Source organism: Crocodylus siamensis, chromosome 9 (genome assembly GCF_052110815.1).
Source record: "Crocodylus siamensis isolate JL-2025a chromosome 9, ASM5211081v1, whole genome shotgun sequence".
Taxonomy (NCBI): domain Eukaryota; kingdom Metazoa; phylum Chordata; order Crocodylia; family Crocodylidae; genus Crocodylus; species Crocodylus siamensis.
In genome coordinates this window covers 46,592,882-46,619,651 of record NC_143403.1, presented here as the reverse complement: position 1 = coordinate 46,619,651, position 26,770 = coordinate 46,592,882, and the positions used below count along the sequence as shown (strand labels likewise).

General features: G+C 46.7%; 1 protein-coding gene across 1 annotated transcript in view; it reads left to right on the top strand.

Annotated features, from left to right (window-relative positions):
* The window catches only part of LOC149857497 (syncytin-2-like), a 55,292-nt gene extending 31,325 nt beyond the window's left edge, over nucleotides 1-23,967 (top strand). The window contains exon 2 of the mRNA XM_090063952.1: nucleotides 23,781-23,967. Coding sequence (XP_089920078.1) covers nucleotides 23,781-23,967 — 187 coding nt within the window. The remainder of the gene's footprint in view (nucleotides 1-23,780) is intronic.
* Nucleotides 23,968-26,770: the final 2,803 nt, after the last annotated feature.

The following is a 26,770-nucleotide window of genomic DNA, read 5'->3' as shown; positions in this document are numbered from 1 at the left end:
TACAAAAAAAGGCTTTTCTTCCCTTTTAACCCAAAACCTAGCACTTAGGACATTTGCTTAGGGAGAATAAGATCTTGAGCCTAAGCAGCTCTTTCCCCAAAATACACTTTCAAATTATGACCCACTTCCTAGCAAGTTGCTTTAAATTACCAGGCTTCAGGTAGGTCTTTTTTTTCCTGGGCAGTATCCAGCCCTCCTCTTCAGTGGCCCATTGAATTTGATATTCATTGGATAGTGGCAATGGCATAGTTTCCACCACTTTGTGTATAGGGACCCAAACTAAAATGCAGAAACCTTAGTAGTATTATGGAACACCCCCATTAATGTGACAGCTTGGCTGCCATCTTGGGACCAGATGTCCCGCCTCTGTCACCCTGCCCCTTTTCCCCTTATATGGTGCATGACATCACAAACCCCGCTCACCCTGCCCCCTCCCCAGTCACATGATGTGGAACATCACAAACACAAACACATCATAAACACAAACAAATGGAGAGCATGGACAACTGTGTCTCAAGGGGCTCTGCTGAAGTAACTAATTTAGTTTATTTTTGTAAGGGTGATTTTTCTTGTAACTGTCTGGGCCTACGTTAATCACAATCCTTTTGCAGGCAAACAATGCCTTTATAGAGAGCTTTCAAAACGTGCACGTTGGTACTGCACCGACAGTTAAGGTCTTTTGCGTGAACTGTTTTTGTTCTTGGCTGAAAGAGAGCAGTTTGAGACTGAAGACGGATGCAACAGTGTTGTTCAGAGACAACGGCTACCAACCCAGACTTTGAGCTTGTGGAGGTCACTGAGCAGGGCTGTGAGCCCACGAAAGTCACCAAGCAGGACTGTACGGGGCACTATTTTCAAATAATAATAATAATAATAATAAATAGCTCACCTCTGTTCAGAAAAGGTTTCTTGCATGACCTGGTTTTGAACAACTGTTCAATACCACCGTTCATGTTGTATTTCATAACCTGTTTAATAAACCTTGTATATTCACCATGGTTTAAATTTGTTCTCAAGTGCTTGAATGCACCATATGGGTGTTAGCGTGGGGTGGGGACACAGCGGTTACAGACATGTCTACACAGGAGGCTTTGTTAAAGGAAATATATTACTCTCCTGGAGAAGCTGGGAGTTTTGGCAGGGTGAACTCACTTTTTGTAGTGGCCAAGAGACAGAATAAAGTTCTGAACAAAAGTGCGGTGCTCGCCTGGCTTTCAAATCAGGATGCTTATACCCTACACAACCTGGCAAGAAGACATTTTAAAAGAAACAAAGAGTGTTGTTTCAAATATTGATTAGCAATGGCAGGCAGATTTGGTGGATATGCAGCAGTTTTCCAAACACAACTGTGGAGTTAAGTACATCTGAAAAGTGATAGACATAATTATCAAAGTATGCCTGGGGTGTGGGTCTAAAAAGATGTAGCAGGCTTACCTTTTCAGGGCTTGGGTTGAGTCCCAGGCTTGAGGGTCTGCTGTTTGATTGGTGGAGCCCACCCACCAATCCAGAGGCAGCACAAGGGAAGCAATGCCCCACCCTTGTCTGAAGGGAGGAGGCAAGGAGCAGCTGGACCTGAATTGGAACAACACCAGTCAGGTCTGAAGAACTTCGGAGGTGGAGCCCCTAAAGAGTATAAAAGGGCAGCATGCTCAGCATGCTGGGGAGAGAAGATGAGGGACTGCTTGAGCTTCAGTGGTGTGCAAATCAGAGCACAGGGATCAGGCTTTAGGAGCTTCTTGAGGTGGCTTGAGCCTGCAAACCCAGCAAGTGACTGGACAGTTGGTATACAGATTGGCACATGGAGAGCTGGCCCTGGGAGCAGTTTGAGGCTGCTTGGGCCCCACACGGTGTGCAGATCAGCACACAGAGAACTGGCCCTGGGAGCAGCTCATGGCTGCTTGGGCCTTACCTAGTGTGTGGGTCGGTGCATGAAGAACTGCCCTGGGAGCAGCTCGGGGCTGCTCAGGTTAGCCCCAGCCCTGGGCCGAGTGACCGGAGCCCTACAGTGCGGCTCCGCCTTTAACTAAAAGAGCCCCAAAGCAGGGCCCAGGAAAGGGGAACACTCTTGGTGTGAGACCGGGGAGTTGGAGCTTGCAAGGGCTTGGCTCCCACAAGACAGAGAGTGCCCTGGGTGCTCAGTGTGGGGTGCCAGGCTGTTGAGGAGAGCTGAAGGTGCCACTGGGGGAGGCTTTTGTGCGATCAGCCACCAGGGGATGAGCCTTGACTTCTCAAGAGAGGAAGCATGAGTTACTGGGGAAGTGGGCCCTGCAGGGGAGGCTGACACACATGAGGAGGGTTCACCACCTCCACCCTCCATTGGGGAAGGGGTGTGTCCACATCCCAGGGCCCTAAAGAAGAGGAGCTTCAGGGAAACCCCTCTGGGAGGTACTGAGTGCACTCCCTGTTTTAAGGTTGTCATTGTGTATGGTTTACATGTTGTAATGCCTCAATGTGTATATTGGTATTGTCATTTGTGAAGATTTAAATAACTACTATTGTTCATATACTTGGGTTATATAGGTTAATATCCCTATGTGTTAATTGCATTGTATAGGTTGTAAGTTATTTGGTTCATATTTGGTATTATATGTGAATTATGGAATATTATATATAGTATTATTTGTTAAGCCTTGTAAATATTCTTTGTTTTATACTAAGTGTCTGTATTTATTCTTGTAATAAATTTTGTCCATAGTTAAGTACTTGGTTTTGGCCTAGCTCTATAGAGAGGGGTGGAAGCCACTCTAGTAGCTGACCCCTTCCTCAGCGCCCTGCCTGGGAAGGACCCAGCACTGTCATGGGAGGACAGGGCACACCCCCTGGGTGTACCCAGGGTACACAGACAAGCTGGGTAGTGAAATAGCTCAGGACTTTAAACCCGTTTTTACAGAAGGCTGCATACCTCAACAATTACAGACTGATCATGGGAAAGAATGTTTTAATAAGTCTTTAAGCAAACTGTTAAAACAGTATAATATTCACCATTTTGTGATGAATAGTGCAGTGAAAGCAAGGGTGATAGAGAGGTTTAACATAACATTAAAATCAAAGATGTGGAGGTATTTTACAGCCCACAACACCTTCTGCTACACTGATGTGTTACCAGAGTTTATAAAGAGCTATAACCACAGTTTTCACAAAACTATCCACACCAGGCCAGTTGACATGAACTTCTCAAACTCTCCACAGGTGTGGAAAGTTGTGTACAGGGACTATTTCAAAATAAAAGCAGCAGCACTCCTGGTCAGAAAAGGAAACCACATGAGGGTGCCTAGGACCAAAGGGAGGTTTCAAGAGGTTACAAATGAATGTTCACCAATGAGATTTTCATAGTGGATGAAGTACTTAGACATGTGCAGATGTCTGTATACCACCTAAAAGATTACAAAAATGAAAATATTGAAGGTTGTTTTTACCCTGAAAAGCTACAAAAAGAGAACCCCAAACAGAACAGAGTTTACAGGGTTGTAAAAGTCCTAGCAATGAGAGGAATGGGGAAAAAAGGAACGATTGCTGGTGAAATGGTTGGGGTGGCTGGCTAAATTTAACAGCTGGGTGGAAGCCTCCCAAGTTTGTAACACATAGGGGTACCTCAGCCAGAAGGACAAGATGAGTGATGGTGGCTTTTACATCACGTTGCTCAGTAACGACAGTGCTAGGATTTTTCTGCAGACCACCAGCTCAAAGTTTACTATACAGCTGGTTAAACCTCTGGATCTTCTGAGGAACTGGGAGATAGGATTAGCAGAACTACAATACCCACACAGCTGGAACAACGTCAGTGAAGATACCCCTTTCAAAATAGTTTCTGAGACTAAAAAATGGGAGTATATACTGTGTCAGAGGTATTATGCAACCATCACAGAGTTGCTGGATCTTATGTACAATATTATTGCCAGCCAACCTACTCCACCTGAATTAATTATCCACTGTGATCAAGTGATCAGAAAAGTGAGACTTAAAACCAGCAATAGATCTTATGCTTTTTTTACTCATAGTGAGCTAGCCTATATTTTGGGAATGCTACCTGGGTCCATTGTTAAAAAAGCACCCTTCATGGCTGATATTACTGGAGGGTCCAATTCACTGTAAGTCTAAACCGACATGGCAGAACATCAGCTTGTCGGGGACTTTTTGGTTTCCTTACTATGCTGCATCCCTGTCACCATTACATATGACAAGCTACATTATGTCCCCATGAATAGGTACCACATTGACACAATCAGTATTGAAATGAAGATGGATCAGAACAAACACATCTTATTTTGCTTTGGTAAGGTGATCATTAAGCTTTACCTACACCCCCGGAAGACTTTGAGATATTTTAAAATAAGTAGAAGCACAATGGTGATGGTAAAAATCTATGGTGACCCTAATTTGTACATAAATTATTTTGAAGCCCAGGCTGGGTATGGTCTTCCCAGATATCAGGGGATGCCTGTGATGTACAGGGCTGGTATGGGAAGCATATTTCGCAGCCTCTTTTTTTAAAAAAGTTTTTGCAGCCTCTGTTTTCAAAATCTGGTTGTAGGGCTGTTGTCAGGGTTTGTTCTCAATTGACGTAGAGGGCCACAAAATTAATATTGTAATATTTAAATCCCTTTAATGCACCATATGGGTGTTAGCGTGATCCCTTTAAATATTAAATCCCTTTAAATATTACAATATTAATTTTGTGGCCCTCTACGTCAATTGAGAACAAACCCCGACAAAAGCCCTACAACCAGATTTTGAAAACAGTAACTGCATAAAAAAGTACATGCAGCTGGTACAGACAGATGGCAAATGTATGAGAGATACCACTGTGTGTTCTTTGTGCACCACCGTAACAAGGGGCTATCTTTTGAACAGATTTTTAAATTGTATTATTCGATAATTTAGTACAAAATGATAGGATGGTGATGCAATTTGTAAAAAGTAAATATAAAACTTTCCACGTGGTTGGGCCTGCTCAAAACATGTTTCAGCATGCTCAAACCTGCATTTCTTGCTATGGCTTTCATAAATGCTTTGCCTAAATAAAACACCCAGCTGATGCTATGTAAATAAAGTTGTTGCTGTTTAAAAATTTTGTGTGTGTTTTCAACATGGAGAATTTATTTCAGACAACAACTACAACATTTATTGAACCCTCTTATTACTCTTAATGCTGTTGAACTAATTCTCACTAACTGATGAAAACAAACAACTGTATCCTTAGAAAGAAGCTTAATTCCTTCTGGTATTGATTTTCTCAGTTGCAGTTAGATGGTGAGCGATTCCTATGGAAGTGTCTAATACTCCCCAAACTTCAGATAAAATGTTGAGGTGTGGAGGATGTATGCTCTGGTCAGTTAGGTACTCGCATTGTGATCTTGGCCTAGTACCTCCATTTCCCCCAGCTTGATTTTTCTTGAATTTTGATTGCAAGCTTCTCGGGGGCAGGGTATACCTCTTGTTCTGTGTATGTACTTGCCTATCCTACTTGGAGCTGGAGTTTCTAGTTACTATGGCTGTACAATATTCACACAAAGAATCACCCATCAATAATATGGAACTTGGACTGTACCAAAGCACAGTTCACATTGCCTCACTCAGTTCACCAACTGACTATAGCAATTTCCATTTCAAAGAAAAAAAAATGCATCTCTCTGCCTCCAGTCATTTTCTAAATAAATCACAATATCACAGGAAACCATCTTGAGCTGCTGTCTTAGGCCTGATCAGCTTCTTTATTACTGATAAGTTTCTTTTCTTTACCACCTCCTGAAAAAATCCTGTTATTGTAGGCATTTGAGATGTTTACACCTGTTTATCTATCCCCTGATCTCAGGAGTCATATAACATTTCATCATTCGCTTTAGCTGAATCATTAATTTTACGCAGATCATTGGAAAGAGACTGAGCACTAAGCTCCATTTCTGAAATCAGCCCAGCACCAATCATCTGGGTGAGCACTTTGCCAAGTTTCATCTCCTCATCTGTGAACTCTCAGTGATGGATTTTGTTCATTTGCATCTCTGCCTCCCTAGGACTTAACACAGAGAGGCTGTTTCACTAAGCAAATCTCCATTTTTGCATTTCTAATTTGGTCCCATCCCTTCTGGGCCTTTCCTCTCACTCATAAGAGAGGATGCCTGGCATAGTGAGTTCCAGAGATGATTATTATGTCATCTTTATGTTACAGCAATCTCCACAAGTCCTGTATGGGCCTTGGCCTCATGGTAGCAGGCATAGTCTAAGCACACACCACAGAGCAGTCAGTTCTTGTCTCAAAGAACTCAAGTTTATGGAATGATAGTGCCTAGTAAAGTGGTTACTCTGGACTCTCCCCTCACACCACACACAACACAGCTGTGGACAGCTGCCAATAAACTGTGGCTCTACTAAAACCTGGAGGAAGGGGTAGAATGGGCTGGAAGCGAGAAACAAATGTTCTGAATTCTTTGCCCCCAATTTGTTGATGTTTTATCTTTTCTTGTGCAAGCCTTTCCTAACTGTTGCTTTCTAACAGGCCTAGCCTTGCAAAACTCCTAATTCAACAGAGCTCCTATGCTCAGGGGTGAGGATCTAGCCCATACATTTTTGCTGCAACAGATGTTTAAGAAGTTGCCTTTTCAGACATATGCTCTGCTGGAAATCTCATTTACTCTTAATATACAAGTTAAATATACCAAATGGAATAAAAATCTACTGTATTCAAATAGAGTAGGCCAGGAGCAGAAAGACTAGAGTAAAACCCTGAAGTCTTGAGTAGGCATGATCCTCAATGTCTGTTCCAACCCCATGATCCTATGACAGGTGTGAAAGTTGTAGGCCAGGGGTTGTCAACCAGGGGTCCATGTACCCCTGGAGTATGCACGGGCAGGCAGGGATGAAATGCCACTGCCATGCAGGAGCGTGCTGGTGGTGAGTGAGGGCAGTGGCACCCATCTGCGGAGTGCACAGGCACCACCAGGCTGGTTGGACACAGATGTGGAGAGGGGTGTCAGGGGGAGGAAGCTTCCCACTACCCCATACCACCACTTCCCACCACCCAGGTTACCATATGTCCAACCTTTCCTGGATATGTCCTCTTTTTTGTCTCCCTGTGTTGCTTCCAGGTGGATTTTCTAAATACAAGCAAGAAGTCTGGGATTTCCTACCCTAGTCCATTTTCAGCATGGCCACTGCTAGATAGAACTGCAGTTCCCAGAATACCTAGTTAGGCATGTGCACAGTCGGGAGCCAAGTTCCCAATTTTGCTTTACTCTGCTGGTGAGAGCAGGAGAACGGCGATCCGATGCAGCAGGGCGTACAAAGGGTTGGGAGTGCAGGGCACTGGCAGGGCTGGGAGGGGGCAGGGGCTGGGGATCAGGATTGAGGGGTGGCGGTGGTGACTGTGGGTTGGGTGTGCAGGGCACTGGCAGTGCCAGGGTGCTACAGGTCATGAGTGAGGCGCACCAGCAAGGAGGGAAGGGAGCAAGGCACTGGCGTGTCACTGCCCTCCCCCCCCCCCCCCATCATATTCCCCCTACCCACTCCTCCAAGGCATCCTCTTTTTTGGACTTGGAAATATGATAACCCTAACACACTGCTGCCACTCTGCTCCTTTTTTAGTAAGCGTACTCTAATTCTGCATCCAACCGCATGCCACCCCCCTCCCCAGCTGCCCTGAATACACTTACTGAAAAGGTTGAAAACCCCTGTTGTAGGCTATAGCAGTAAAGTCCTGCAGACAGATACTTTAATACTTTTAATCTCTCCAAATCGAACTGGAACCCTCTGAATCAATTCGGAGAGATTCAATGATTTGAACATAGATACAGCTTTAAATGTTTTTTTCTACATACCTCAAGGCACCAGGTGGCTCATGAATGCTGAGATACTAGGGCAGATGGAGCATCCCACGGGAGTGGGGGGGGGCAGTGGTCCCTAGCATGCTCAGCAGTGGACCTAGAAGTGCTTCTGGTCCACTTCCAGGTCTGCTGGAGAGCATGCAGGGGACCCTCTAGCTCAGCAACTGGTGCCTCCTGGATGGGGGGGGGCATCTGGGGTCCCCCCACAGCTGATCACTGAGCTGGGGGGGTCCCTTGCAGAGCAGGTGGGCCCCCCCCCCCCATGCTCCTATGGGATGCTCCATCTGCCTCAGCATCGCAGCATTCACAAGCCATACCTGGTACCTCGAGGTATGTAGAAAAAACATTTTAAGCTGTGTCTATGGCTGAATCGCTAATTTTCTGAATCAGCATCAAATCTCCAGATTCGGATTCAGGCAAATCAAACTGGGACAGTGATCTGAATCAACTAGTCAAATCACTGTCCTCGATTTGGGCCAAATCTGAATCAAATACAGCCCATTTTGCACACCCCTACTGTGCAGAAGTATCAGGCTACTGCACAGTCAGTGTTTGATGTGGATGTGGCCACTGAGTCATGTGTTGGTCTTGGCACTTATGCCAAGTTTGTGATCCTATTCCCCCAGCACTATGGATCATCCACATGGCTACTAAGCATGCATAAGTAGGCCACTCTGGAAAGGCATGCATGCAGGTCAATATACAGTATAAGTCCTGAAATTGCAGGCAAGCAGGAATGAGCCCAAGAGATGAGTGGTTAGGGCATCATGCAGGCAGGAAGCAATGTATTCAGAAGGTGGTTGAATTTCCGAGAACAATGCTATAACCTCTCATCCACAGGTTGGTAAATTTGGCAGCTGCTCTCCAGCCTTCCTCTTGAAGCTGAGCTATTGCAATTTGCATGTAAGGGATGAGGAGTAGTAAGGAATTTTTTGCTTCACTGGAAGCAAGGGTGCATGCTAGACTCCAGAGCCCTGCCCCCGCCCCCCTTCAAAGAAGGGCAGCCATTTCATTGAGCTACACACGGTCTCTTGTAGTCTCAGGACCTACATTTTTCTCTCTCACAATAACAGCATGGAGGACTCCTGCACATCTGTACTGCATATGGACTGCAAACTGTACGTAAGTGCAAAAAAGGCAATTATGCAGCTGGGAAACTGACATTTGGATGCATAAAGTAAAGTAGATTTATGCCAAAAATACTACACAAGAGGGTCCTCTAACATTCTTATGACTTATAAGTCATGGAATAAAAAGCTAAGACAGTATCAAAGTATCAGTGCCTACTGGCCTTGATGCTTCATTTAAAGTAAAACAATAAAACAACTAGTTCCCTTTAGAAAGCTGCATTTTTCAGAACTCCACCATGCTCTCCCCTGAACAAGATTTCACCCCTCGGTTCCCAGGAAATGAATGCTGTACTTATAAGATGGGAGAATGCGGCCTTTCCCCCGGTATTTGAGTCAAACTGCCTGCTATACAGATTATTTCTTTACCACAAGGTAGTACCCCCGGGAACTCATACTCTGGATCTAACTCTTATTTATAGAGGTCTTTTTTACCACTGCTCTGGCAGTATGAAGGTCCCTTAGAGTGAGAGTAAATTACATTTATACTCACCAAAAGGGCACTACCAGGATGTTGTAAAGAACTTCAAGTGTAAATGAGAGCTCTTCATGGAAAATTTCTACCTACTCATTTCCACAAAGGTGAAGTGCCACACACCACACAATAGAGGAGGATGGTCCCAATCTTTTTGTTAGGGTTCATAGCATACTTAGTCCTTTACTTGATCTGATTTCCAGTCCCAGTCCAGGAGACATTTGTTTTGTCACCTCTGTTAAACAGTAGCAATGTTCACAGACCCTCAGGTTCATAGACTTCAAGACCAAAAGGGACCCTTAGACTATTTAGTCTGATATTCTGTCCATTGCCAACCTTTAGATTTCCCTTGGTTACCCATAACTTGTGTTTAGCTAAAGTACCATTGTAGAAAGACATCAAACTTTGATTTGAAGACACAGAGATGAAAAATGTATCACTTTCCTTGGTAGTTTGCTCCAACAGGTAATCACTTTCACTATGAAAAATGCACACCTTGTTTTGAATTTGAATAAATGCATCTTCATTTTACACAGCCATTGGATGCTGTTCTGACTTTCTCTACTAGATTAAAAAGTCCTTTAGTACCACGTACGTTGCCCTGCAAATATATTTATACACTGTAATCAAGTCATAGCTTGGTTTTCTTTTTGATAAATGAAAAGAGTAAGCTCTTTAAGTTTCCCCATTATACAGTGTTTTCACCAATTCACAAATAATTTGTTGTTCTTTTCTGCACCGTTTCCAATTTTTCAAGATGTGGGTTTCTAAACATGGACTCAAGAACTAGGCACAGTAGTCCCATATTTGTCTGACAGTGCTGATGCAGAAGTAGAGTTTTACTTGCATCCAAGTATCATGTTAGATCTCTTCGCCACATCACTGCACTAGGACCTTATGCTGAGCTGCTTGTCTATTATGACCCTTATATGCATTTCATCTTCACAGCTTCCAGGATACATTTTCCCATTCTATTGGTATGGTCTCCACTCCTTCTTCTTAGACATCTACATTTGCTTATTGCTCTATCAAAACAAATTTTGCTTCATTTGCCTCAGCTTACCAGGTGATAGACTGCTCTGTATAACTACTCTGTCCTCAGCATTATTCATCCCTGCCTATTTATATGTTATCTGCAAATTTTATCTGAAGTGATTGGATGTGTCCACATGTGTGCTTGCAGCAGCTCAAATAGAAGCAGTGCAAATTGAGCTGGGGCTTTTTGCCTCAGTGCACATACTCAGACATGCACTTTGTTGTGGAGCAAATTGTGCCACTTGGGGCAAAATAACCCTGCCTGGTTCCTTCCAGATCTGCAGCCAGGGGGAGCTAGAGCCCGGGGCCAGCACCTGCGATGTCCCCAGTAGTATAAAAATCTGCCCTGGCCTAGCCTCAGAAGTATAAAAAGCTTCCCCAGCAAGCAGCTCGGGGCTACTCACTCTCCGGAGGTTCTGGGGCCCAGACAATTGATACCTGGGGACACTACCCCTTGTGCCAGCTGGACTGGTGCAACAGCATCCCAAATCCATTTTTTAAAATACCCCAAAATCCATGTTCTTCCACATTAAAAACAAAACAAAACACTGTACACACACACACATCTAGAGACAGAGAGAGAGAGGGATAAGTTGGGCAATGCTTTATTGGTATATTTACAATGTTAAAGCAATTTGGAAGCCTACCAGTGTCTCTATCATCATGAAAAAATAAATTCTAAATATTGATGTGTTGATCTGTGCTTTTGGTTTTCTTCGCACATGATGGGTGTGTGATAGGGGGATGTGGGGTTTGTAGAAAGGGGGTGATAAGGGGTGTGGGGGAAGGTGGGTGGGTGGATGTGGAGGGATATGGGTTGGTCTGTGGGTAGGAGTGGGGCAATTGCTAGGGGCACTGTGGGTGTGCGGGACCTTGTGTGTGGGCTGCTCAGGAGGGGTGGTTCCTCTGGCCCCACAGGGTGCAGCCCCCCCACACAGCACATGGAATGCTCCCCCACCCAGGGTTCCAGCTCCCCCCTGGGGGGCCCCAGCCCCTATTCCCCACAGGGCCCCAGCCCCTCTGCCCAGGGTCCCAGGCACCCTAAAGGACCCCCTGCCCAGCTCCACCCTGGAGGGCCACAGCCCCTATACCTCACAGGGCCCCCCCCCCCGCCCAGGGCCCATAACTAACCTTTAACAACAGCAGTGGGGGGACCATGCACTGGGCCGAGCCTGGTTCTGCCAGCCCTGGGGCTGCTCTTGCCACCCAGCTGGGCTGGTTTTGTGGCAGCAGGACCCGGTGCGGCATGCGGAGACCACTTGCCAGGCCCAGCCAGTTCCTGGTCCCCCTCTGCAGCCCAGCCAGGCTGGGTCCAGATCCCTGAGGCTCGTTAGTCTGGGTTTGCACCAAAGCAGGTTGCATGGCTCCAGGAGGCATGCACAGGAGCCACGCCTCCCGGAGCCCTGTGACCTGCTCTGGTGCAAGACTGGACTAGCGAGCCACATGGGCCAGGTCCTCACCCCCCTGCAGGCAGAGGGGTCAGAGGCAGGAGCCAGCCCTGGGGCCCGGCCCATGCTGGCACAAGCAGCCCCAGGGCCAGCAGACCCAGCTTGGACCCACGTGGTCCCTGCATGCTGGGCCAAGTCCTGCAGCTATAGGAAGGGCCCGGCTGCAGCAGGACCCGGTGCGGCACTTGGGAACCGCATGCTGATCCAGGTCCTATCAGCATGAGCTGGGCCTCAGGGCCAGCTCCCACCTCTGCCCCCTGTGCCTGTGGGGGGTGAGGACCTGGCGCAGCCCCATGTGGCTAGCTAGTCCGGTCTTGCACTGGAGCGGGTCACAGGGCTCCAGGAGGCGTGGCTCCTGTGTGTGCCTCTCAGAGCTGTGCAACCTGCTCCGGTGCAAAGCCAGACTAGTGAGCCTCAGGGAACTGGGCCAGGTCCTCACCTCCCTGCAGCCCCTGGGACATCCCCTCCTGCCACTTTCCAAATCCTCCCCACATCCCCCTGCCACCCCTCACCCCCCCCAACACCCATGAAATGCACCCCTGACTTACCTTGGACAGTACCGGGGGCAGCAGGAACACAAAAGAGACACTCTGGCCAAAACCAGAGCATCTCTTTTGGAGGACTGGCTCCAGGCATGGTCTTGAACCATGCTTGCTCTGCTGTATTGTGGAGCAGGTTTTTTTAGACCCTTGGATAATCGGGAGTCTAATTTTCTCCCCGTGCTGCAAACTTGCGGAGTGGGGAACATTTTTTCATTCCCGTACATGCCTGTTGCCCCGCCTCAAAGGGGTTTGAGGCGGGGCAACAGGCACATGCATGCTCATCTGGATGCGCCCATTGTGTTTATTCCGATACTGTCACTGAAATGTTGATTAGTCAGCTCTAGTACCAATTCCCATGGAATCCCACTAGATATAATACCCCCCATCACTATTGTCTACTATCATTAGAAATATGTTCAGTAGCCAGTTCTCAATCCATTTAGTGGGCTCTTGTGACACATGCTCTTAAATCACAACATCATGCAGTACCAAGTCAAATGCTTTATCAAATCCTTAATATTTATATTTAACATATAAGTTGCAGGTCAGTTTCCACTTAGAGGAGAAATCAATGACATAGGTTATGCTAAGTAAATATTCAGTGTCTATTTTATATTGGTCCCAAAAATAGAGATGGTCAAATAGTACACCTGACCCCAGCTGACTTCCTATCCATTGGGCAGGGGACCGGACACGATGGGCTTGTGAGGTCCCTTCCAGCCCTAATGTCTATGAAATCTGTGAATGGAGCCCAAATGGACATATTTTGTCATGTGATTAAGGAGGTGGTAAACAGCATTGGGAAGGTTTTTACTTTCTAGACCAATCCCAGACTTAAGCTGGATATAGAGAAAAGAGGTGAGTAAATACAAAGTGGCATAATGGCACCAGAAGCAAAGGTGAAAACTTCTGAAGAACGAATCTACACAGGCTTCAGACAGGGAGTTACAGATGTAAATATTTGCTAAAAAATGCAGTTATGGTCAACCCAGAAGTACTTGACCTGGATTTGCCAAATATTTTTGGCTTTAAAACTTTTTCAGAGAAACAATAACAAAACTAGTCATGCAGGAGGTCTCCTTTCACCCAACATCCTGATGACTAGGACAGGCACCCAGAGAGTGGGGAACCATCTGTCTGCCTCCCAAGTGAGTGCCCCAAAACCAGGTTAGAGATACCTTCTCAACTTTACATCTGTTCTGTCCCTAATTAAAAGCAGGGCTTTGAATCATTGTCTCCTATAGCACAGCTTGAGGAAGGGGTTGCCTCAATCTTACCTGTTAGGATTTTTTTCACTTTGTATAAGATACTTAAGAATTTTGACCCAGGGCAAGCAAATGATTATCACTGCATAGCCCAATAGGTCATGGGATGTGACAATGAATAGATAAGTTTGTTAAACAAAGCACAGAATCCTATTTCACTTTTCCTTCCCAATTGCCCATTCCACAGCTGCCTACATGCCATTTTAAGCATACGCACATCTTGAAATCCTACTCCATTGCGCATGTGCAGCAAGCTATGCTTTAGCTCCATTGCATGTACCTAAGCGTAAGTCCCAAAATTGTGGCCCAGGAAAAACCAAAAAACGGAATTTGGTAGTCTTGTCTCCAGTGGTCCTTTTAAAGTTGAGGCACTGTACTGTACATTTAGTATTCATTGGATACAATGCATAGAGAGCTGTGGATAGTTTTCTGCCCCATTAGAGCAAAGAGCCTAGTTAAAACATAGGACTTTTTTTTCCCTTTCGGAAGGGCAGCCATCTCACTGAACCAGTTTGGTCTCATCTTCCTGGCCTGATGTATATCCATTTCTTGGTTGACCAGGGAATAGCTTCAAAAGGAGGGATGGGAAGTGTTCTGTGCACTCCCTAACTTGCAGTCTAGAGCACTGTAATGGGATTCACCTCCAGAGGACAGTCATGGCTCCCCATAGCAATCAATCTGACCCTGTCTCACCCTGCTAGTCTGTCAGATCACCACCTTATGCTCACCTGACACTCCGTGATGTCTAAATCAGAGATAATGGAAACTGCCCTGAGAGATCAGAGGGAGCCTTGCATGCTTTACTCTGCCTAGCTCATCCCTAGGCAGTCATATCTTGGCTCTAAGTCCTGCCTAATCAAGGTATTACTCTCTTGTTCCTTCTCTCAGCTCTAGGCCTCCTGGCCCTGCTTCACTCTCCTTTTTGACCCTGGGCCTGCTGGCTATCAGTGTCATAGGGCTCAGACCCTCCAGCGAATTATTCACACCTACAAGGGACACTGCCAGCACCAGCCATTGCCTTATGTGTGTCCCCCTGGCCCGAATCACATTAGGGGCAGTAATCCCAGCCTCCAACCACCAACATTGCCATGTCAATGCCTCGGGGATCTTCCTAAACAAGCCTCCATATGGTTCCTAGCCCCACCCAAGCACTAGCCACTGAGAACCTGTTTGCCCTCTCAGCTTTAGCCCACTCCACCCACCAGACCCCTGGTCTTGGCAGGTCTCTCCCTATTCATGAGGTCCCTGGCCCTGTCTCAAGCCTCTTCTCACACAGCCCATAAGTTCCCCAACCCTTGCAGGGCTGTTTCAGTGCTTCACCCCCTTCCACTCATTCACTGGTTCCCTAGCCCTGTCCGAGATTCTGTCCATGCCACCCACCGGGTCCTTGACCTTTGCAGGGATCTCTCTCCTGTCTTCAGCCACTAAACCATTTAGCTTTATTCTACCAGACACCCCAAAACTCCACTCATAACATGAAAAATTCAAACTCAAGACAGTACTTATTTCTAGAAGACATTCAAGAGCTCCTTCTGGTCCTGGGCTAGGCTTATATAGCCATTCTTCTACCTCCTTCCAGTCACCTGACTTCCAGTCTTCAGATCCAGGGTCAGGGGGGTTTCACATTTTTTCCCATTAGCAGACTCATTGCTCTGGCCTGATTCTTTACCACCTGCACACCTGCTGTCTGTTTCTCTTGACTTAGCAGATATCCTCCCTGTAGGACTGTACTCACTCACTCCTAGTAGTGAGTGCTGCCAGGGGATGATGACTGCATTGATCCACCTGGATCTTTGTGTCTTCTCAAAGATTGCAATGAATAAAGACACAATGAGGAAATTTCCCAAAGGAGGCAATTACTCACCAGATCCTGTGTTGAAGTCTCACATTCCTGGCTGGTCACCCACGGTGAGCAGGCCTGAGGGGAGGTTCCAAACAAATCATAGTCCAACCACAAATCCTCAACAGCAGATCAAATGGACAAAACTACTTTAAGGGGGATTGCTTGCTCAATGTCCACAATCAAAAGATAATTATAAATGGATCTATGTCAAAATGTCAGAAGGTTTTGAGTAGAGTCTGACAGAAGTTTATCCTAGGCCCAGTGCAATTCAACATTTTTATTATGGCTGTGCGAAGCTTTGGTCCCTGATTCAATTTGGTGGAAATTTGGCCCAATTTGGTGACTCAGCGACTGGTGCCTCCTGGGTCTGGGAGGGCACCTGGGGTACCCCTGTGGCTGATTGCTGAGCCAGGAGGAGTGCAGGGGCCCTAGCATGCTCCCTGGCAGACCCAGAAGTGGATTGGAAGTACTTCCAGTCCACTTCTGGGTTCGCCACTAAGCTTTGCGGGTTGCCCCCCTCCCCTATGCTACATGTGTCAAGGTGTTTTCAAACCTTCCTCACAGGCATTGGGTGTTGGCTACAGCCAAGGCTAAGGACTTTGACTAGAGTGTGACAATGTGCCTGCTGGGATTTAAAGCCAGAGGTGCCTGGCTAGGGGGTCTTCCCCCTGTGCTCAGGATCAGATTGAGGACCAGATGGGAACTGACTATGGGGTGTTTTGCCTTCCTCTGTCATGGGGGGTGTGGTCTACTACCTCAGATCTCTTGAGCATATACTGATATTATTTTATAGATGTCAAATGTTGGCTGCCATGGTTCTCCTGCTTTACCTGTGGCTGCTAGGTCTGTGTCATGTCAGGGTTGATGCTAGTCTTACATAGAGTCTAGATTATGGATTGTATAGGATGCTTTGGAAAAGAATGATCTTGCCTCAGGCATGGGGTTGGACTAGATGACCTCTGTAGGTCTCTTCCAACCCTACTTCTCTATGGTTCATTTCTACTGTTTTGCTTTTTTGAAAAATATGTCCAAAATGGAACCAAAATGTTGTTTTTCATTAAACAAAGTAGCTCAGTGTATCTACAGTGAAAAAGTTTCATTTTTTCATTTCAACAAGGAACAAAAACTTTGAACTTTGCTGCGTCTGAACCATTTCCACCCATTTTTTTCAGTTTGCCCCAAATACATTCTCTCTCTCTCTCTCAGAAGACACATCCCCAGTTAAGTGTGGCTGGGTATTACTCCCTGCTAGTAAAATGTTTGAGAAGGAAAAAGAAAATAAATGAAACTGGGTGTGCTTAATGCAATAGCCTTGGAGTATTCACAATGTCGCAACATTTTGTTTCTTTAATAGGGAAATCAACACTTTTTTGAACAAAACCAAAGAGAAACACACACATTTCTAGTTTACTCAGAGGAAAGCAGAATTGAATTTAGCAATTTTTGCCCTTTCTCTGTGTGCCACACTTCTTATTATGTAAAATGGGAATAAGATAATTTCCTTATACATTCATTGTTGATTGCATACCACTCAGTTACTTTAGTGGGAACACAATGAAAAAGCCTTTGGCAAAATGAATCCTGCATTTAGAGTAGAGTTAGAATGATGTATGGGAGCAACACATTAAAATGTCTTTTAAAAGAAATATTGAGCAGGTGTTTCATCCCTGAGTAGTGTCCATCCTGTGCAGTACATGAAGCAAGTGCCATATGAAAAATAGTCTGTCATCACTCAATTATCAAAAAAGTGTGCTCACTAGGAGCCCAAGTAAAACTGAACAAAACAATCTAGGCTTTATTTCTTAACTTCCAAGTGTTTGATTCAGCAACAGTCTAATATAGTGTAATTCTTTTAATGTAACATGTTTTATTTGTGGTTCTGTGATTTAATTTAAATGCCTGAAAATTCTGAATCACAAAGAAACTACAGTGTTTGAAAACCCAAATACAAGTGTTTGCTTCTACACATATGCAGTTGTTATTAGAGTGAGGTAGTAAGGAACATTTTTGCTGTTACTGTCAAGGTCTCTTTCTCCGGCATAATTGAGATCAGCAGTGGAGGCATCTCCAGAGTGTCCTCACAACCTCAGGCCCAAGTTTGAAGCATGCAGAGTAGGAGTAGGTGGGCAGGATTTACTTGTCAGTGCCTCTCGTGAGAACAACATGGAGCCAGTGCAGACATGTCCAAAAAGAGGTACTGGCTATTTTATGAACATAAGCCCATTTCAATGCCTGCAGCAGTGTATGGTTTCACTTCTCCACAGTCTGAAAAAAAAACAAAAATGTGGCTGTGTTGAAGAAATATGATGTTCCAGTGAGGAGCACAGCATACAGACCCCTAGACAAGCAGGCAGCCTGAGAGGATGTGTTCGGATTTATGTTGGAGTAGAAGAACCCAGTGCAATCCTGTCCTTTTGCAAAAGCCTCATGGAAACCAAAAGGGATGACAGTTTATCTCATCACAGTATATTAGGGCACTTTGTTACTGTATTATTATCCTCCCATTGCTAAAACCATTAAGGGCTGCCTCTAAATAGCTCATTGTGGTGATTTACTAATTGAGTTAACTTGGCTGCAGTGACTCTGCTTCTGAAGGATGTGGTTTTTGATTAGATAAGACCATTGCCCCTTTCTAAATGAAAAACGCATTAAGAGGCTTTTCTAGGTCAAACTATACTGCTCTGTTTAGCTTTTGCCAAACAATGTAGAGCTTACAATTTATTCCCGAGCCAACCCAGGAGTACCAGCCATTACAACTAATGGAGTTCTGTGATTCTCCTCCCCTTGGGAAGGCACGGAACAGAAGAAGCATGCTGAAGTGACCCCAAACTGGAGCCAATTTCATCCACCCAATCTAAAGCTTCCTACAGCAAGGTACTCTCTGGGCTGCCCAGTAAGCTCAAGTTGTGCTCCATGAAGAAAAAACTAATAGCCTGGCTGTTACAGGAGATGCAGATCCTGGAACACTCTGTAAGAGCACATAAGAAGCAAACTGCCTAGAGATTCTGGAAGCAAACACAGGCTATGGCATGCGGCTCAGACAGCAGCAGCTGAACTGCACATTTATGAACAGTTTCCTACTAGCCTAAATTCCATTTTCTCCAAGACATCCAAAAAGTCTTGCTGGGCATGTCTACATGAGATATTTACTGTGCAGTAATTAGCTGCACAGTAAACATGCAATAAGCATCATGTGTCTGCATATGCACTTCCATTAGGCTGGAGTAAATGAATTTACTCCCCAGCAGTGCCCATATAATTGCTACCCGGGCTGGCTGGGGCATGAGGGTGCTTCATTGTGGGGGTTGCCACTAGTTAGCCCCATGCTGAAACACCCTCATGCTTAAACCAGCCCCTGTACAGCATGCTGAGCTGGGGGGAGGAGCCTTGGGCTGGCAAGCTGATCCCCCTCCCCCCCACCCCCAGCCAGGGCAGCTCTGACCCATCTCAACATACTGAGATCCAGGGCACACATATAAATGCATGCCAGGGACCAATAAACTCTGGTACAATAAGTACTAGAGTTTATTGTAGTGCATTAACATGCCCATGTAAACACGCTGACTGGGAAGCATGCTTCCTGCTGCAAGGTGAAGCTTGTTTTTCACAGACAAATGCAACTGTTCCCCTTCACAGTACAAGACTATTTAGCATCACCTCTTATCAAGGCCTGGCACAATAATTGTTTCCCTATGAGGCCAGGTGAACTCCCAACCACTGAGGAAACAACCAGAATCTCGAGGCAGTCCCAGATTGATTAGGGTTTACCAAGACAGTTCTCTGGACAACTCTCAAGACAGGGGCAGGACTGATAGGGTGGCAAGGAACCAGACTATCTTCATCTTGAAGATGTCATTGTACTGCCGCTGTGGGAACAAGAATAACAAGTGATGAGGAGAGTACTAGTCATCAGTAGAGTTATGCGAGGTGCAAACGACCTGCAGGCTGAGTCAGTGTCATGGACACTGGGCAGGCAGGAAAGGTTGAACTGCTCTGGAATGAGATGGGAGAAAGGTGACATTTAACTCCTGGCCATGAACCACCCAGGCAAAAATTTTGCTAACAGGTCAGAACAGCACCAACCCCGAGACAGAGAAGTAGGGTGATGGAGTGGCCTTTAGAATCGTGCCATCTCCTGATTGATGTTATTGTTTCCTTTGCAGGTCAAGTTATGCTGGGAGGTGATGCCTAGCACATCTGGTCAGGTGGGTTTTCCTCACAGTGAGCAACTTCAGAGACTGCATCCGCATATCAACCCATGGCAAATACTTATTTGAATGGCATTCATGTCGCAACAAAATATTTATTCTACAGGCATCATCCATTTCCCACCTGTGGCTCTCCTTACATCATTCCCCCCCAAACCCAATGTCCAATCTGATTCTACTATACTTTTTAACTCAAGAAACCAAACCAGGGGCTTCCCAGCAGCTCCTGCATAGCCTTCTGCCATAACAGCCACCTATTACGTACTCATGACCTGTTGCATAGCATGTCAGCTACGCTGTGAGATTTGCCCTTTGAGACACCACCTGGAGGGCAATGAACACCAACAAGTATTTGCTCTTAGGTCAGCTATGGCTTACAGGCAAACCACAGACCCACCCAGGCAACACTGAAGTTACAGCCTAATTGGGAGACAGTTTAATGATATTAAGAGCTTTCTTGTCCGCCACAAGTCTAACTCAGGATTTTATAGTGCTTCACAAATGCTGACCACAAGAGACCTGAATGTTAATTAGCCTCATGCTCCAGAGGGGGAACTGAGATAGGGATACAGACCTGTCTATTGTTTCATAGCAAGAGAGAAAGGGAGCTGGGAATAGGTCTCACTAGAACTACCTCTTGGCTCTGGCTATTAACATATGTCAGTGTTAATGCTCCTCAAATGCAAGTGTGACAGAAGGAGAGAGGAACACGTGGAGTTAACTTAAAAGTGGGAAAAAAATCACAGGAATTGGAAGGCAAGCAGTGCAAATGTATCCTAGTGGTTAGAGTTGTGCTCTGCAACTCAAAATACTCTGTTCCAGGCCTTCATTTTCACCTAGGCAAGTCGCTAAGGGCTAGATCAAAAAAAAAGGGAGGAGGGAGAGTTAGGTGGCATGACGCTAACCACTGCAACATCTAACTTCTAGGTGCCTTGTCACCACTGTGTAATCCAGCACTCTGTGATAAGCATCCCAGATCCCTAGATATTGCACAGGGGGAGTTAGAACTTGAGAGTGCGGTCTTAAGCTACCCAACAGCCTGCACAGGTAGTCACCTAAAGTCACCCCTCTTGGCAAGAAACTGACTGATGGTTCCATGGGTGCCTTTTTCAGACTCAAGGTACCCTTGGAAAAGATCAGCTCTTTTCATTTTCTTTTTGAACACAGAAAAATAACAGAGCAATTCTTCTGTTGCAAAGAACTCAGCGGGTGCATCTACACATGCAATTAATTTGTAGTAATAAACTCTGATGCATATGACACCAGAATTTATTGCTCCTGGGTGCCATATCTGAACTTGTCTCCAAGCCCACAGCATATTGAACTGGGTCAGAGCAGCCCTAGCTGGCAGGGGGCCCAGAGAGGCTGGCTGGTGCACAAGGGCATTTCAGTGTGGGTTTAGTCAGTACGCAGTCTCCACACTGAAGCTTCTTCATGTCCCAGCCAGCCCCATAGTGTCTACACGTGCATTGCTGTGAACAAAAAAACTTCACAGCAGGATAGTACTAGTATTTATAAATACTAACCTGCAGCACAGCTTGTTAGTTTCCTGTGGCCTAACAGAGTCACTCACGTAGATGCTGAGACATTTACTCTGGAGCTAATTAGGTAACACCTCAGTGAATGTGTCCAGGGAGATCACAACAGGACAGAATGTTTTTGACATTGTGGATTCCTATTTGGAATCTCTGGATTTATCTTGTGAATCATGTGTAGGTGTTTGCACACTTAACAGTGCTAACATTACACAGCAGCACACAGCATCCTTAAAAGGATCTCATGGCAACCCAGGGTGCTGCAGTACCTTGGCTGAGAATCACTTAGCAAGAAAATAAGAAATACTGAGCAGAGGTATGCACCTTTGAATTACAGAGTAGTAAGCTTCTCTGAAGGCCTAGGAAAATAGACTGAAGAATAATTAAAGGCAGAGTTATGAAGGTCTGCATGGACCAGTTGAAGGAGGATAAATCAGTGGTATCATTAATGGACTATCAAACTCCTCCTGTCTTCTAGAATTTGTAATTGTCTATAAAACAGTGAAAAATACATATTTAATAATATTTATTTGCAGTTTTACGAAGTCCTTTGGAAGACCTGTTAATAGGTAACAGGAGTCTGGGATGACAAAAAAAAAAAAATGTGGCAGAGCTCAGAAACTAGTTACAGAAACAAAATCAAAGAGGAGGTATAAATGGTTGACTTCCAGTACTTGAAGAGTTTAACTGCACAGTGCTTTGAGGCTTATATTAAGACCAGATATATGTAACAATTATATCGGGCCTTCTCATGACCAGGAAAAGAGAACTTCTTCCAATCTTCCAATCCCATTGGCTCTGCAGCTTAAACTGAATGAAAAATCCCACTTAGCATGTGTATTAAACTGATTTAGCACAGTTTGGACAAACTTAGATGGCCCTGATGATCTTGGACATAAGATTGGAAGGATGGTGGCACAATTTGCAAAAAATAAAGGAGAAAAGACTTCTAGGAATTAAATAAGACCCAGATGGAACAGTACTATAGCAGGGAACAGGGCAAGTAAAAACCATTCACATTAAATCTTTCATTGTAAACCAGGGACAGGCAAAGTCTGACCCACGGGCCATATGCCGGTCAGATCAGCCATTTTGTCCACCCCTGTTGTAAACTCTTTGGGGCAGGGCCTGCCACTTATTGTACATCTGAACAGCAGAAAAATGTGGCCCAGTTGGGCTATAACCTTTCTGCACAAAGATAAATGTTAATTAATAATAATTAGAAGGAGCTGTTTGAATTACTGACATATACTTGTGGGTGGTAAATTAACTGTGAGCACTCAGAGAAAGATTAAGGCATCACTTGGGACAGTTCAATGGACACCTCTGCTCAAAGTGCAACAGTGCAAAAGAGAACATGGTTACTAAGATCTGTATAGAATAGAAATAATCCTGAAAAACACTACAGTGCCATCACATAAGCCAACAGGATGCCCCCAAGTACTCAGGTCTGGTCACCTCTTTTTCCAAGCAGAAATACATGACATCACAACACAAGGAATAAGAATACTTTAAGCTCTGGGGAGATGATTGAGAAGACTGGAATTGGTTAGTGTAGAGAGGAGACAGGCAAGACAGAGACAGAGTTATAACCCCCACATGCTGGTGCCAGTTTTTCCTTCACAACCAGTGGTATGATTGTCTCAACACTCATGGTAACAGGTCATTGCATCCATGATCCTACATTACTATTCCCACCTGAAAGGGGAATCAGTCATAAGTGATCCATTCAGCAGGCACATCTACACTTTCACTAATACACCATTGCTACTGTGCATTTAGTTTAGTACCTTTAATATGAGGTACTAGATGAAGCACAGACTAATACTCAGTAGAAAAGGTATTTTTCTTGTGATGTTAATGCACAGTAAATTAATTCTACTGCACATTAGTGCTTTAGTGTGCTTTTTGCCATGATGCACTAATGCACAGTAAAACAGTCCACTGCACATGAAGGCGTCTCATGTAGACGCGCTTAGCAAGAGTCATATTCAGACTAGGCCTCTAGAGCAATGGATTTCAACTTTTTTCATGCACAGACCCCTAAAAAATGTAAATGGAGCACAGACCCTTTTGGAAATTTCAAATAGAGGTGCAGATCCCTTTGAATTGTAAGTATGAGTATTCACATACTTTTGATTGATCATAGTAATCTTGTGTAGACCCCCTTAGATATAATCTAATCTAATCTATACTGTCGCCCCTGCTGGCCCCTCTGCACTGCATGGCCACATGCACAGGCTCACTGCTGCATCTGAGGTCCCATAAAAATGATCAGCCCCGGCCCATCGCCCAGACCACAGCAGAGACACCACCGACACACACGGATGCTGCCACTGGTGCCATCCATGAGCTCCTGGGGTTCTAGCTGTGCTGCATGTGCGCCCTCCCAGCCAGCTAGAATTGGTGGCTGAACATCATCCAACACACCTGTGATGACAAGCTGTGGCTGGACTCACTCCATATGACCTGGGCTACCTTCTAGGAGTTCCTCAAATAGATCCACCCCCACCTGGATCAGCGGACTACCACCACATGACTGCCCCTCCCACACAGAGATCCAGCTGGCCAGTGCCCTGGTCAAACTGGCTGTGCCCACCAGCCTGCACTACATTAGCCACCTCTTCAGCATGGGCAAGGAAACTGTCAAGGAGGTCATCCTGGAGATGTAGGGCATCCTCCAGGATGTGCTGGGGCATGCACAGCCCCCTGGTGGTGGTGGCCTGGTTCTGCATCTGGGTCCTGAACTGGACCCACATCCCCATCACCTGCCCACCCCATGATAACTGCTCCACTACAGCCAGCAGACTTTCATTCCATTGTGCTGCACACTGTCCTTGACCATGAAGGAACTTTCACCAATGTGAGTGCTGGCTGTTGTGGTAGCGCCAAAAATGCCTGCATCTTCTGCAACTCTGCCCTGCCAGCCCTGGTGGAGAGCAGGCACTTTGTGCCAGAGGTCCCCAACCTCCTGCTTGGCGAGGTGGCAGACCTGTCCCTCCTCATGGGGGACCCAGCACCCCAGACTCTGACTGCACCACTGCAGGTGCGCATGGGTGCTGGGACAGGGGGCCCTGGTCACAGGAGGCACTGCTGCACCTCATCCCAAGACCTCATGGCAAGTGACTGCCAGGGGGCAGATAAGGCTAGGGCCAGGGACTGGGTATCAGCCAGGGCAAAGGAGATTCCCAAGGGCAAGAAGGTGTCTAGCACCTCACAGTCCTCTTCTATGGTCTCTACTGCCCTGGCCACCATGGCATCCTGCTGCTCCTGGGCCTCCAGCACCTTCTCAAGAAGGGTAAAGTGCCTCTCCTCAAGGGGCAGGAGCCTGACCCTGAATGCTCAGTTCTCCTGGGCGCTCTCCAGCTCATGCATAGCCCTCTCCTACCCATACGCAATGTTCTCCATGTACCAACCCCCTGAGTCTGCCAGCTGCTCCTCTGGCATGGTGACCACCTGGTCCAGCAGCAGGGTTTGATCCTGGGTCCACTGCTGCCAGAGCTGATGCTTAAGGAGGGCCCCAGATGGCACCAGGAGTGACCCTAAATTGTATCCCTGCATGCAACTGGTACCTCTCCCCCACATGCATCTGAATGAGTCAGAACCTGCAGTCAGAAGAAAGAGGCTGTTTGTGAGAGTTTGCAACATTTCTGAGATAATATGCACTATACCAGTGGGTTCTATGGTGCCCAGCCTCAGATCAGCGATCATACATGCGCAGATGCCCAGGGATCATGGTAAATTTGTCAAGCTGGCATAGCTGGCTGGTGGCCAAGCTCCCCATCCCTGCTCACAATGCAGGGGCATGTGGTTTGCTGGATGCTTGCCACGGGCAGTCTGCCTTACCTGCCCCCTACCCAGCTGCAGGTGCTCGAGAACCACTCCCCCCTTCTCTTGCAGTCCAAGCAGTCTCTTCCCTTGCCGCCAGGCCAATGGCACCCAGGTTCAGGGGGAAAGGGACTCCCAGCCAACTGGGATGCAGAGCTGATGGCACCCCCAACTTCCCCCCCAGGAAGCCTCTCCAGAGTTCCCCCCACACCACGTACTACATCCTGAGCATGCCCCTGGTGAAAGTGTCCCAGGCAAGCCATGATGAGCTGCTTGTGTGGACTCAGGGGTGCCTAACTCACTATGACGTAGTGCCCCAGGCACACCTGAGAACCTGGTGTGGGACCCTGAGTCTTGACGGTGCAGGACCCTGAGTTTTGATGATGTGATGGGCAAGTTTACACTTCTCTGCAATGTTTGCTGCTGCCTGGAAGGATACCTCTGCCTATGCTAGAAGTTTCTGCCCACCACAGCCAAAGATGACATCACTGCCATCATTGACACATCCCCCAGCATGTGAGAGGCTTGCACCTGCCTAACTGAGGGGACACTGGCTGTTCAGTAAAGTTTTTCACTGCCTCCCACCTCCCTGTGTGCTATGGGAACTCCCAGGCAGGGGCAGAGGCAGGGGTGGGGGCAAGAAGGCCCTCCTCCCAATGCAAAGTTTACTGTGTGGGTGTGACAGGTGTGCCCAGTGACCTGAGTCTTTCTCTGCAGCCAGCAGTGACAATATGTGGCTCCCATTGGCATCCTGAGGCGCAGGGATGCAGCACCTGGCTGGCCAGGAAGAGGCCCCCTCAGAGGAAGAGCTGGAGCTTGTGAGGGAAGATAGTGCCATCCCTGGGCTGGCTTCCTATCTGGGGCTGTGCACCTGGAGCTGGCAGGGCAGGTGCTTGCCCGGGCTGCCAGAGGTGCTGGACAATGCCGGGGATGGGAACAATGGCAGGGCATACTCCAAGGGGCTCTCCGTTGCTAGCGTCTCGTCACTGCTTCCAGGCTAAGGCAGAGGCTCCAGCAGGCTGCCTGTGCTGGAGAATGTGGCATGTCTCTATCCAGGGTCCTGGAGTGCCAGGGTGTGATCCAGCTACTACATAAAGGGCATGACCATGCAGACAGCCCTTGACCAGCAGTTGTCATTGGTAATGTGGACCAACTGTACCCGCAGGGCCTTGACCTTTATGTGGCACTGGTGTGTCAACCAGACATGCCTGCAGTTCCACTTGTGGCCCACCAGACCCTCACAGATGTGGGCATTGGAGTGCCCACATCAAGTGAACTGGCTCTGGACCTCAGCCTCACTCCACAGTGCTATGATGTTCATAATATCATCCCAGGACAAATTAGAGCCCTGGGACACAGAAAGTGGAATTGGAGACAATGACAGTGGTTCCCTCAACAGCCCTCAGGGGCTACAGGTGAGAGTCTGGGTGCTGAGCAGGTGCCTGTAGTACAGTGCAGGGGCATGGTGTGGGACATTCAGGCAGGCAGTGGGGCTGAGCTGAGAGCCAGCACCTGGGTCTGTGCAGGCTGCTGTGGCTGACAAAGGTCCACTTCTGTGGGACCCAGTGGCCAGAGGCAGGCAGCAGGTGGCATAGGCCCCTGGAGTCACTGGAGAGTTTTAAAGGGCAAGCTGGAACAGGCAAAAAG